Source organism: Neomonachus schauinslandi, chromosome 6, assembly GCF_002201575.2.
Source record: "Neomonachus schauinslandi chromosome 6, ASM220157v2, whole genome shotgun sequence".
Lineage (NCBI taxonomy): Eukaryota > Metazoa > Chordata > Mammalia > Carnivora > Phocidae > Neomonachus > Neomonachus schauinslandi.
In genome coordinates, this window is record NC_058408.1 from 100,657,382 (window position 1) to 100,669,691 (window position 12,310).

The window sequence follows — 12,310 nt, forward strand, 5'->3', positions numbered from 1 at the left end:
GGGGCTCGACCTCACGACCCCAAAATCAAGAGTCCCATGCTCTACTGACTGAACCAGCCAGGTGCTCCTAATATCCTTTTTAAAAAAATTACTATATAGTTCTCAATCTCACTTCTCTTCCCTAGAAAAAAACAAAAATGAATTCAGCTTTTCAATACTCTGAAACAAAGTAGTCATTCAAAACAAGCATCTTCACTGAAAGTTTTTTTTTTTTTTTTAAAGATTTTATTTATTTATTAGAGAGAGAATGAGAGAGAGCAAGCACATGAGAGGGGGGAGGGTCAGAGGGAGAAGCAGACTCCCTGCCGAGCAGGGAGCCCGATGCGGGACTCGATCCAGGGACTCCAGGATCATGACCTGAGCCGAAGGCAGTCGCTTAACCAACTGAGCCACCCAGGCGCCCCCTGAAAGTGTTTTTTAAGAATTTAATTGTGACTTTGTTACCTTAGGACAAACAAACTGGAGTTGGCCAGGGAGGGACAAGGGAGGTATGTTCTACTTTTTGACCTTGGTAGTAGTTACACTGTTCACTTCCTGATTATTTGTTAAACAGTATATATATATATTTCATGCACTTTTCTATGTATATGTTTCACCAAAAAAGATAAAATAGTACATATTTTTAAATAGCTTCCTTAAGCAAATTAAATAAAGATCTCACTTAAATTTATTTATTCTACCTGTCCTTTTGTAAAGATGTTAAGGGGCAGAGATAGAACAAAAGCAAAAATGAATGAAATATTTGAGTTACTATCATTTACAGCTTTTGAGAAAAGTCACAACGTAGCTAAATTAAAACATATTTCCAAGTAAAGTATTAAAAATTAATACGTTTTAGGGGCGCCTGGGTGGCTCAGTCGTTAAGCGTCTGCCTTCGGCTCAGGTCATGATTCCAGGGTCCTGGGATCGAGCCCCGCATTGGGCTCCCTGCTCGGCGGGAAGCCTGCTTCTCCCTCTCCCACTCCCCCTGCTTGTGTTCCCTCTCTAGCTATCTCTCTCTCTCTGTCAAATAAATAAATAAATAATCTTAAAAAAAAAATTAATACGTTTTAGAGGCGCCTGGGTGGCTCAGTCGGTTAAGCATCGGACTCTTGGTTTCAGCTCAGGGCATGATCTCAGAGTCCTGGATCAGCCTACGTTGGGGCTCCGTACTCAGCAGGGAGTCTGCTTCCGCTCTCCCTCTCCCTCTGCCCCTCCCCGCCATGAATAAATAAATCTTTAAAAAAACTTAATACGGTTTAATAGCACCCATTCCCTCTTTCTCTAAATTTAAAGATTCCTATATATAAAATAGAAAAGGCACAAATTCATCTCCTGTTTATTTGGTTTATATTTTCCAGGATTTTTAAGTATCTAAAGAAATGGCACTTTCATGGTGTCCTTTGATTCTGGGACCTATAGCACTTTCTTTCTATTCCTTCCCAAATACATCAACTGTGCCTTTATTTGCATGACACCACCTCCTCTGGTGAGTACAAGCTAGGGCTCTGAAAACCCTTCTTCACTCTGCAGTTAGAAGCTATGCTTTCGAATAGTTAACACCATGCTCGTGTTCAATGTGCTGAGAGTACAGTTCTGGAACAGTGATTCTACGGCTTGAGGCCAGCTCAGAGGCCCCCCAAACAGACTGCCAATAAGACCACCTCTCTCTGCGAAGCTGGCAGGACTGACTGTCCTACTTGCAAGAGGGCAGTTATTTCTAGCAGTGTGTCGTTAGGTCGGCATGGTTTCTCCAATTTCAAGTTTATCACTGCCTTATGGATAAACAAACAACATCATTGTTCCTATTTCTTAGATCAGAAATAGAAACTCTCTGAGGGGACGCTACCCTCTGAATTTGGCCTAGGTCTTCTTCCCTCGTACATTCTCCTTTCAGAGCTGTCAGTCTTCCCTCACAACCCACCATAACTAAATATGTTCCTTTTCTGGTTCAAAAAACACAGGACAGTGTGATTCTTTAGTTGTCAGTTCTTCCAAAGTCCTTCTTAAGGTAAGAAAATTGTTATTTCAGCTAAGAATAACCCAATGCTGGTCTATTACCGCTGCAACAACTCTCAAAAGAGCAGTACAAAACCTCCCAAAGTCATTAAAGACTTTTTCTCTTTCTTATTAAGGCACCCAGAACACATAATATTCCACCAAGCCAAAAGGACCGATTCTCTTCATGGAGTAGAATAGCAATTGGCTGTTACTTATTAAATTCCTACAGCAATGAGCAATGATTTGCTTTCTCGTTTTGTTTCTCTTTGAATAGTAGATGAAGTTGATTTTTTTCCAAGGCTGCTTCTCATCACCAGCATTCCTGATCCTTGACCTATGCAGCTGTTAATATGCTACACACATATGCCTGGCCTCCTGAACAACCAGTGCGGTTAACCTTTCGGTTTTCTCCAAGTCAGTTCCTATCTTGTTAGTGAAATTGATGTTTTCTCCTTCTAAACATAATAATTTTATCTGGTATAAAACTACATATATGATTCATTGGTTTTTATGAATCTTCTTCTCCCCAAGGGTTTCTGGGCCCGTGGGTTCTCATGATCTAATTGAGAAAGGCATGTTCATTCATGGTAATTCCAAAAGGTGGGCTACCATAGCTACTTCACAAACACAATTATTACCTCTTCTGCCTTTGGGCATGGGTAATTGTTGGAGGCCATGTTTTACCTTTATTCTCAAAGAAAAGTGAATTCCTTTGACTGAATGTAGGTGAAAGCTTACATTTTCTGCAGCTAATGATTAAAAAGTTAAATACTGGACACTGTATCAAAGCACACTTTGTTCTATCTGTGTTCAAAGGGACTTCTCCATATTCATAACTCACCCCGATCACTTTGTACTGTAATTGCCTATTAACCGTCTGTACTCCTCAAAGACAGGAAGCTCCTGGAAGGTAGGGACTGTATCATAATGACTGTTTTATCTGCAGGACACATGCTCTGGCAGATGGTATACACTCAGTAAGTACTTCTGTTGGTGTGTTAGTACTGCATTCAATTCAAGTCTAATTCTTAATTAGCCACGGTTTTAGACTAACTTGGCACACACCATTGCCCCAACATTTATGAAATGACTTCTAATCAGACTTTATCACAGTTCAAAGAGATATGCCCAACTTCAAATACCTAATGATCTCTACCTAAACACTAAGCATCTTTATGGGAGGCAACAGAAACAATGCTAACCCTGTGATTTGAATCTTTTTATTGATTCAGACTCAGCTACTAACTAGCGGTAACCTTTGGCAAGTCACTTTAACCACACTGGATCTTGTGCCCTGAGAGACTGAAGCGGGAAAGTGGATTAAATGGTCTGGAAGTCCCTGGCTGAGCCCAGCTCTAAAACTCTGAGGAGACATGAACCGGTGAGGGTACTACTAACATAGCAAGCCCTTGTTAACACTAGAGGGAGCTGCACCCATGTCATTACTGGAGTGGTGAGGAAGACTTCGAGGCAAAGCATCTTTAAATTGGAAGACTGGCTCTCCAGAGTGAGAGAAACGAAGTATCAGGCGAGAGACCCCTACCGTTCCTGCAGCCACCACACACGCTCTCTGCCATCACCTCCCTCTTACAGATGGCCCGGCACCTCACACTTGACTTTCATCAGCACACCTTCAGAGCTTTAATTTTGACTCCAAAAGAATCAAGGTGCCTTGAGTCATTCCTATAGATTTCTTTCCCCATTCGGTCTACTTTCTTTCTTAATCAAACTAACAACAACAACAAAAAAGCAAAGTGATTAATGCTATTATTGGAAAAGCCCCAGGAAATGAGATGGAGGAGGAGAAAAATTTATATCACACTGAAGCTAGGGGCCTGGGAAAATCAGTAAACTATAGCTGAATTCATTAGCAGCTTGCCACTCAAACCAAAGCTACCATAGCTACTTTGACAACAAGAGGAGCACTGAAAAAAGAGGAAAGATAGCAAGGAAAAGAAGAAATTGACATAGCTCTGCAGGGCAGGAACCTGAATGCCTCCCTAAGAGGGAATCCGGTCACTGCCAGGCCGGGCTCTGCGGTAAGAAGTTTGCAGCTGCTGAAGTGATGTCATTAGAGGTAACGGGGTCACATTAGGCATTTCGCAAGAAAAATGCCAAGTGACCGGATAAGGCAATGGAGGATGGGGTGGGGAAGGAAAAAGAAAAAGCCTTTCTAAAGCTAAAGCTTATTCTGAAGTTATATACGTACACTCTCCTCCCAGCTCCAAAAAATGTATGGCCTTGAAAAGGTATGACCTAGGGGCGCCTGGGTGGCTCAGTCGTTAAACGTCTGCCTTCGGCTCAGGTCACGATCCCAGGGTCCTGGGATCGAGCCCCGCATCGGGCTCCTTGCTCCGCGGGAAGCCTGCTTCTCCCTCTCCCACTCCCCCTGCTTGTGTTCCTGCTCTCGCTGTGTCTCTCTCTGTCAAATAAATAAATAAAATCTTCAAAAAAAAAAAAAAAAAAGGTATGACCTAAATCATTACGGAACAAGTGAAATGAAGAATCCAAACCCCTCCATTGTATCAACTTCTGTTTCCATGTGCCCAGAGGCACAAGGACATGCTAACCTGACAGAGACGGCATAAATCATGGATATTACAGAATGTGGTCTGTAGGAGAAACATAAATGCAATCCTGAAGAAGCCTTTTTATGGAAATTTCATAGATTAACTTAACACTCAGGAAGCAAAGCCTCAACTGTCAGAAAGAGACCACCTACTTTCAAAACATGGGCTATTCCTGAGTAAAAACAGATTACAAAGCAACTTTAGAGAGGGACTGTGGGTGAAGAAAAAAGTCTACTAGAACAAAACAAACAATTCTTTTTCACTTAAAAAAAAAATTTCAGGGCGCCTGGGTGGCTCAGTTGGTTAAGCGACTGCCTTCGGCTCAGGTCATGATCCTGGAGTCCCAGGATCGAGTCCCACATCGGGCTCCCTGCTCGGCAGGGAGTCTGCTTCTCCCTCTGACCCTCCCCCCTCTCATGTACTCTCTCTCTCCTCTCATCCTCTCTCTCAATAAATAAATAAAATCTTTAAAAAAAAAAAAAAAAAAAAATTTCAAACTCAGACCTCCAGAGGTAAAATACAGAGTAAAACTCACCAGGTTAAAATCAACGTATTCCTGTGAGTCCATGTAGTCAGGGTACTTGTTTCTGAACTCACCAATTTCAAGTACTCTAAGAGATATCACAGCTTCAACAGATTCAAAAAGATTTCTCTTCCTTTAGGACATTAAAAAATATATATATATATTTTTTAGCCAGGCCTTTGAATCAATGATCCTCATGAGAAGCATGAGAAAAATATACTTTATTGTTAAAAGGAGAACGACTTGTTTTCCTCATTTTAGGACACATACCAAAGGATTTCCAATTCACCCTGCCACGTACCGACCTTTAAAATGTTTCGCCCATCAAATGATTCTCTCTCCTTGAAGATGTATTTCCCATCCGCTGTGTAGAGATTGTACCTGCCTTCAGCTGTAAATATTTCAAAGATAATGTTATAAGAGAAGCTTGGGTTATTTACATTTGTTTTCTTTTGGGTTTCTATAGTACAACTAGCAAAATCTGTACTATCTGGAACATGGCTTAATAGGAGGGAAAAACATCAGTCTGAGTCAAGAGGCCCAGAGTCCAGCCTCAGCTCTGTCATCAATTCAGTATACATTTATTCATTCAACACCATCCAAGTACTCAAGGTACGTTACCTATGTAATTAACCATATTCTTTTTTTAAAAGTATAGTTGACATACAATGTTATATTAATTTCAGGTGTACAACATAGTGATTTGACAATTCTATACATACTCAGTGCTCACCACGATAAGTATAGCCACCATCTGCCACACACCATCTGTCATACAATGTTATTACAATATTATTGGCTGTCTTCCCTATGCTGTACTTTTCACCTCTGTAACTTATTTATTTTATAACTGGAAGTTTGTACCTCTTAATCCCCTTTACCTATTTTGCCAACGCCACCCCAATCTCCCCTCTGGCAACCACCAGTTTGTTCTCTATATTTATGCATCTGCTTTTGTTTTTTGTTTGTTTTTTAGATTCTACATATAAGTAAAGGGGTGCCTGGGTGGCTCAGTCAGTTAAGCATCTGCCTTTGGCTCAGATCATGATCTCAGGGTCCTGGGATCGAGCCCCAAGTCAGGCTCTCTGTTCAGCAGGGAGTCTGCTTCTCTATCTCCTCTCCCTCGGTGCACTCTCTCTCTCAAATAATAAATAAACAATTAATCTTTTTAAAAAATGTACAGATTCTATATATAAGTAAAATCATTTGGTATTTGTCTTTCTCTGTCTGATTTATTTCACTTTGCATAATATGCTCTTGGTCCATCCATGTTGTCACAAATGGCAAAGTTCATTATTTTTTTGGCTGAGTTGCATTCTGTTGGGTATGTATATACATGTACACACACACCCACACATCTTTACCAATTCATCAAAAAGACAAGAAATGACAAGTATTGGCAAGGACACAGAGCAAAAGGAACCTTCATGCACTGCTAATGGGAATGCAAACTGGAGCATGAGCATGAAGTTTCCTTAAAAAAAAGTAAAATAGAAATACCATACAATCCAGTAATTCCACTTCCATCTTTAAAGAAAATGAAAACACTAATTCAAAAAGATATATGTATCCCTATGTTTACTGCAGAATTATTTACAACAGCCAAGATATGGAAGCAGCGTAAATGTCCAACGACAGATGAATGGATAAAGAAGATGTAGGGGTGTGTTTGTGTGTAAAATGAGCCATATTCTTAGGCAAATTATGTCTCCTCTATGGACCTCAGTTCATTTACACAGTTACAGGTTAAGACTAGGTGATCTCCAAAGGTTCCTTGTGGTCTAAAACCCAAGATTTGTATAAGCTATATGCATTTTTAAGTATGTACAAATATACAAAAATTCACACATTAAGTACTCAAAATGCTGGTGACATTGATTTGGGTTGCAACCAACATGAAGTGGGTTGGTTTAAGGACTCCCCCCAAATGAGAGAACCCCTTTCAGTTGCAATCAAAGGTATCTTTACAGACATTCTACACAGAAATGCAGCAAATCTATGACCTTGTATTAATTTAGCTTGCTTATCCCAAAAGACATCCTTAAAGTATAGCAGGAAAAAGGATTTCAAAGGAAAGGGATGACAGGTAAGAAAGAGTGAAACACCTTATTCTATGCCCTTTTCAAGTAAAAATTCAACCAGAGAAGAATCCAAGGTATAGGAAATTCAAAGCATCCTTAAGAAACATTTAACCCTCAGAATATTTTCTAAAATATCAACCCTTTCTTGCCCACCAACAGACACTCAAAAATATTTGTATTTCCACTTCTGAATATGCTCTTTTACTATATATATCGATGGAGACTACCAAGTCAGAATTGGTAAAGTATATCTAGGCCGCTAACGCCATGAGCACAATATATGTTAGCCAGCCCACTGGAATTACACTTCAGTAACTTCTCATGAGAGAGTATTCTCTTAATCAAAGATCCCAATACCATGTATATTTCACAAATTAAAAACAGGTCCCCTGTTAAGAGATGTGAAACTTTAAAGATTCATTTATTTATTTGAGAGAGCGAGAGCATGCACGTGCATGTGCACTTGGTGGGGGGGGGGGGCGGGGGAGAGGGGCAGAGGGAGAGGGAGAGAGAATCCCAAGCAGACTCTGCACTGAGCACACAGCCCGAAGTGGGGCTCAATCTCACGACCCTGAGATCACGACCTGAGTCAAAACCGAGAGTCAGACACTCAACCAACTCTGCACCACCCAGGTGCCCCAAGAGGCGATGTGAAACTTTAAAGTAAATCCATACTAAACAAATACCAATTAAAAAGCAGTAATGAGGAGTGCCTGGGAGGCTTGGTCAGTTAAGCGTCCAACCCTTGATCTGAGTACAGGTCTTGATCTCAGGGTCCTGAGTTCAAGCCGCTCATTGGGCTCCATGCTGGGCATGGAGCCTACTTAAAAAAAAAAAAAAAGGCAGTCATGATACCTGAAGATTGAAATGGTTTTTTTGTGAGGGCGGAGGAAGAGATTATCTTAAGCAGGCTCCACACCCAACGCAGAGCCCCACGCAGGGCTTGATCTCACAAGTCTGAGATCATAACCTGAGCCAAAATCAAGTGCTGGATGCTTAACCAACTGAGCCACCCAGGCGCCCCTGAAGACTGAAATGCTTAATGACAGGTTCAAAACCTGTAAGTTGCATTAGCCATCAGGGAAAAGCAAATCAAAACTAAAATGAGATACTACCTGACATCTAAAATGATGGCAATAATCAAAAAGATAGATAATAACAAGTGTTAGCAAAGATGTGGAGAAAATGGAACCCTCGTTCACTGCTGGTAAGAATGTAAAGTGGTGCAGTCACTTTGGAAAACAGTCTGGAAGTTCCTCAAAAAGTTAAACACTGGTTACCATAGGACCCAGAAATTTCAATCTTAAGTATATACCCAAGAGAAGTGAAAAGATATCCCCACACAAAAACTTGTAATTATTCAGAGCAGCATTAACTGTAATAATCAAAAAGGAGAAACAATACAAATGTCCATCAACTAAGGAATGGATAAAATGTGGTATATCCACACAATGGAAGATTATTTAGCACTAAAAAGGAAATGAGGTAAAATACATGTTATCACATGGATGAACCCTGTAAACATTAGGCTAGGTGAAAGAAACCAGTCACAGAACATCACATATTGCATGATTCTATTTATACAAAATATCCAGAAAAGGCAAATTCATAGGACAGAAAGTAGACTGATGGTACCTAGGACTAAAACTTTAGGAGGAAATGAGGAGTCACACTGCCAATGGGGTTTCTGATGAAAATGTTCTAAAATTGATCATGGTAATGGTTGTGTAACTCTTGACTACACTAAAAATCACTGAATTACATTATTTTTATTTTGTTATTTTTTTAAAGATTTATTTATTTATTTGAGGGAGGGAGAGAGCGTGTGTGCACGTGTGCACATGTGAGCAGGGAGAGGGGCAGAGGGAGGGCGAAAGAGAGAACCTCAAGAAGACCTCCCACCAAGTGCATATAGCGCGACGTGGGGCTCAATCTCACGACCCTGAGATCATGACTTGAGCCAAAATCAAGAGTCGGATGCTCAACCGACTGAGCCACCCAGGCGACCCTGAATTATATATTTTAAATGAGTGAATCATATAGTATGTGAATTGTATCTCAATAAAGGTGTTATATTCAAACTACCTCTAAGTAGGAAAGGATAACTAGACTGTGTGAGGCGAATGTGATAACCACTACACTACGGAGGATAACTAGACGTGAACACAGAACATTTTCTTACATAGAGCTCTACTGCTAATAGCATATAAATCTGGATCCACACAATTTAGAAGATACAGATTCCCGCATAATTCAACTCTTTTATGTCAAAAGGTTATTAATAATGGAATATCTTAGGAGTTCTGAAGTAAGATTTAAAGACTAGGACATTTTCAGAATGTACTGCTGATAGCATTAAATGTCTAATAAAATACTGTCTATACCTGCACTGTCCGAATTAGTAGCCTCTAGTCACATGTGATTATTTAAATTTAATTAATTTAAATTAATTAAAATGAAAAGTTTACTTTCTCAGCCTCACCAGCCACCTCTAACTGCTCAATAACTACATGTGGATAGTGGCTACCATATTGGACATCACAGGTACAGAATATTTCCATCATCACAGGGAGTTCTATTGGATGGTACTGGATACAATATATCTTCTGAACCAAAGAATTTAGAGTATACTCTAGAGCTCTAGAACTTTACATAGTGATGTTAAAATGTACATCACCTCAGAGGATCTAAGTATATTTCCAAACTTAAAACTGACCATCCAGAACAAAATAAATACCACAAACTCCTTTAAATGTTCCCACTGGACAAGGTACATACATATACAAATATGAAATAGTCCAGAAATTTTTTCCCAAAAATTCCAAATATTCTTCTGCAATACTACTACCCAAATGGAAAAAAAAAAAGTATTCCATCAGAACAAGTATAGAGTTTTGGATTCTATTAAGTACCCAAACAAGAGTCTATGGGCTTTGACTTAGTCATTTGAACCATTTTTGATTTCAGTACTCCCAAAGGTAAAATAGTGATTTATTTAGAAAAATCTTAAATAAAATACAATCTAACATCACAAAACATTAACACTAGAACCAAAATGTGGACAGTTACACATCTCTTAGTCCTACAGTGGCTCTAAGAAAATCGGGTTGGAGTGCCTGGGTGGCTCAGTCGTTAAGCGTCTGCCTTCGGCTCAGGTCATAGTCCCAGGGTCCTGGGATCAAGCCCCACATCGGGCTCCCTGCTCGGCGGGAAGCCTGCTTCTCCCTCTCCCACTCCCCCTGCTTGTGTTCCCTCTCTTGCTGTCTCTTTCTGTCAAACAAATAAATAAAATCTTAAAAAAAAAAGAAAAGAAAAGAAAAGAAAATCAGGTTAATATTAAATGACTTCCAGTTGGGATCTTTGGTATATATCCGAGAGAAATAAAAAGATGTACAGTTGACCCTTGAACAATGGGGATTAGGGGCACCAACCCCCATGTAGTTGAAAACTCGTGTATAACTTTTGACTCCCCTAAAACTAAACTACTACTGTTGGCCAAAAGCCTTACTGATAATATAACCAGTCAATTAATACATATTTTGTATGTTTTATGTATTATATACTGCATTCTTACAATAAACAAGAAAAAGAAAGTATTTTTTTCAAGATTTTATTTATTTGAGAGAGTGAAAGAGAGAGTATGAGAGGGGGGAGGGTCAGACTCCCTGCTGAGTGGGGAGCCCAATATGGGGCTTGATCCTGGGACTCCAGGATCATGACCTGAGCCTAAGGCAGACACTTAACCAACTGAGCCATCCAGGCACCCCAAGAAAAAAGAAAATATTAAGAAAATTTTAAGGAACAGAAAACACGTTTACAGTACTATACTGTAGTTATTGAAAGAATTCTGTGTATAAGTGGACCAGCACAGTGCAAACTGTGTTGTTCAAGGGTCAACTGTACTTTGACAAAAAGGAACACACAAACTGTCCTAAAGTATAAATCTACAAATAGTTTATGGGTTCAAGTCCTGATGGAGTCCTCTTCCAACCTAAACTTTCTAAAACTAAGGTCAGGTCCTAAACAAAGAAAATAAAACCTGAATATAGGATTTTAGTGCTGATATATTTCAAACAAGTTTTAGAAGGAGAAGCTACATATAATTTGAATTTGCGGCTCCTGATCAGACAGATCCTGAATGTGCTAGAAAAGCTGGGGTAGGGTGGAGAAGACAATGGAAGAAAAGAAAAATACTTTTTGAAATGTAAATAATTATCCCAAATCAAGGGTCAAAACAAGGCATTTTTATATAAAGGCTCAGATCCCATGAGAGGAAAAATTATTACTCTAACACCAGGTTTCTCAACCTTGGTGCTACTGACATTTCTAGACACTTCTTTGTTGAGGTGTGCTGTCCTGTCCATTGTAGAGAGTTAAGCAGCATCCCTGGCCTCTTCCCACTAGATGCCAGCAGCAATGCACCCTCAACCCCTAAGTGTGACAACCGAATGTCCTGGGGCGGGGGGAGGGGTGGGGCGCACAAAGTTGCCCGTAGTTGAGAACCATTGGCCTAACCTTTACTTTTATTAGCTAATCTTCCTTCCTTCTTTCTTCTTTTCAAAAAGCCACCAAGTAGTGCAAGAGACATACTTATACTAAAATAATTATTCACTGTTTACCTAAAATTTACCTGGGCATTTTGTATTTCTTTTTGCTAAATCTGGAAACCCTATGTGCAACAGAAATCAAAGATCTGGAATGTCACACTCCCACGCTAGATATCTCCCTCACCACTTCCACTGTGCTCAACAAAACAAGTTAAAGATTCAAATAAAGATTACCAGAGATTCTTTGATAGCCCGTCTTGTTCGAACCCCAGGGATATCACAAGGCCATGCTGATCCTAAACTATGCTACAGTTCTATGGGGGACTTACCATTGGGGTCCTTCCTGAATAGAGTGTTCATCACTGTTGCATGGAGTTTCACACTATTCCACTCTTTCACTATTAGTCCAGATGCCTGAAAACGTTCCAGCACTCGATCGACTAATTCCTGCAGCCTGAAGATATTGAAGGAAGAAGTATAAAAATCTTAGTAAACTCTGAACCCCTGATTACCGATTCAATGTTGACGGAGTATCTGTTCTGGGCCAATCACTGTACAAGACCCTGCAAAGGCTACAGTCCCCACCACCACGGTGTTCACAGCCTTGTG

At 40.0% G+C, this 12,310-nt stretch overlaps 1 protein-coding gene across 3 annotated transcripts in view; it reads right to left on the bottom strand.

Annotated features, from left to right (window-relative positions):
• Nucleotides 1–12,310, bottom strand: part of ASCC1 (activating signal cointegrator 1 complex subunit 1) — a 107,367-nt gene that overhangs the window by 19,468 nt on the left and 75,589 nt on the right. For 2 of the 3 annotated variants that reach the window (XM_021699626.1, XM_021699625.1), the window contains 2 exons: nucleotides 12,031–12,155; nucleotides 5,379–5,464 (listed from right to left, as the gene is read on the bottom strand). In XM_021699626.1, coding sequence (XP_021555301.1) covers nucleotides 5,379–5,464; nucleotides 12,031–12,155 — 211 coding nt within the window. The remainder of the gene's footprint in view (nucleotides 1–5,378; nucleotides 5,465–12,030; nucleotides 12,156–12,310) is intronic. The other variant, XM_021699627.1, reaches the window with a different exon arrangement.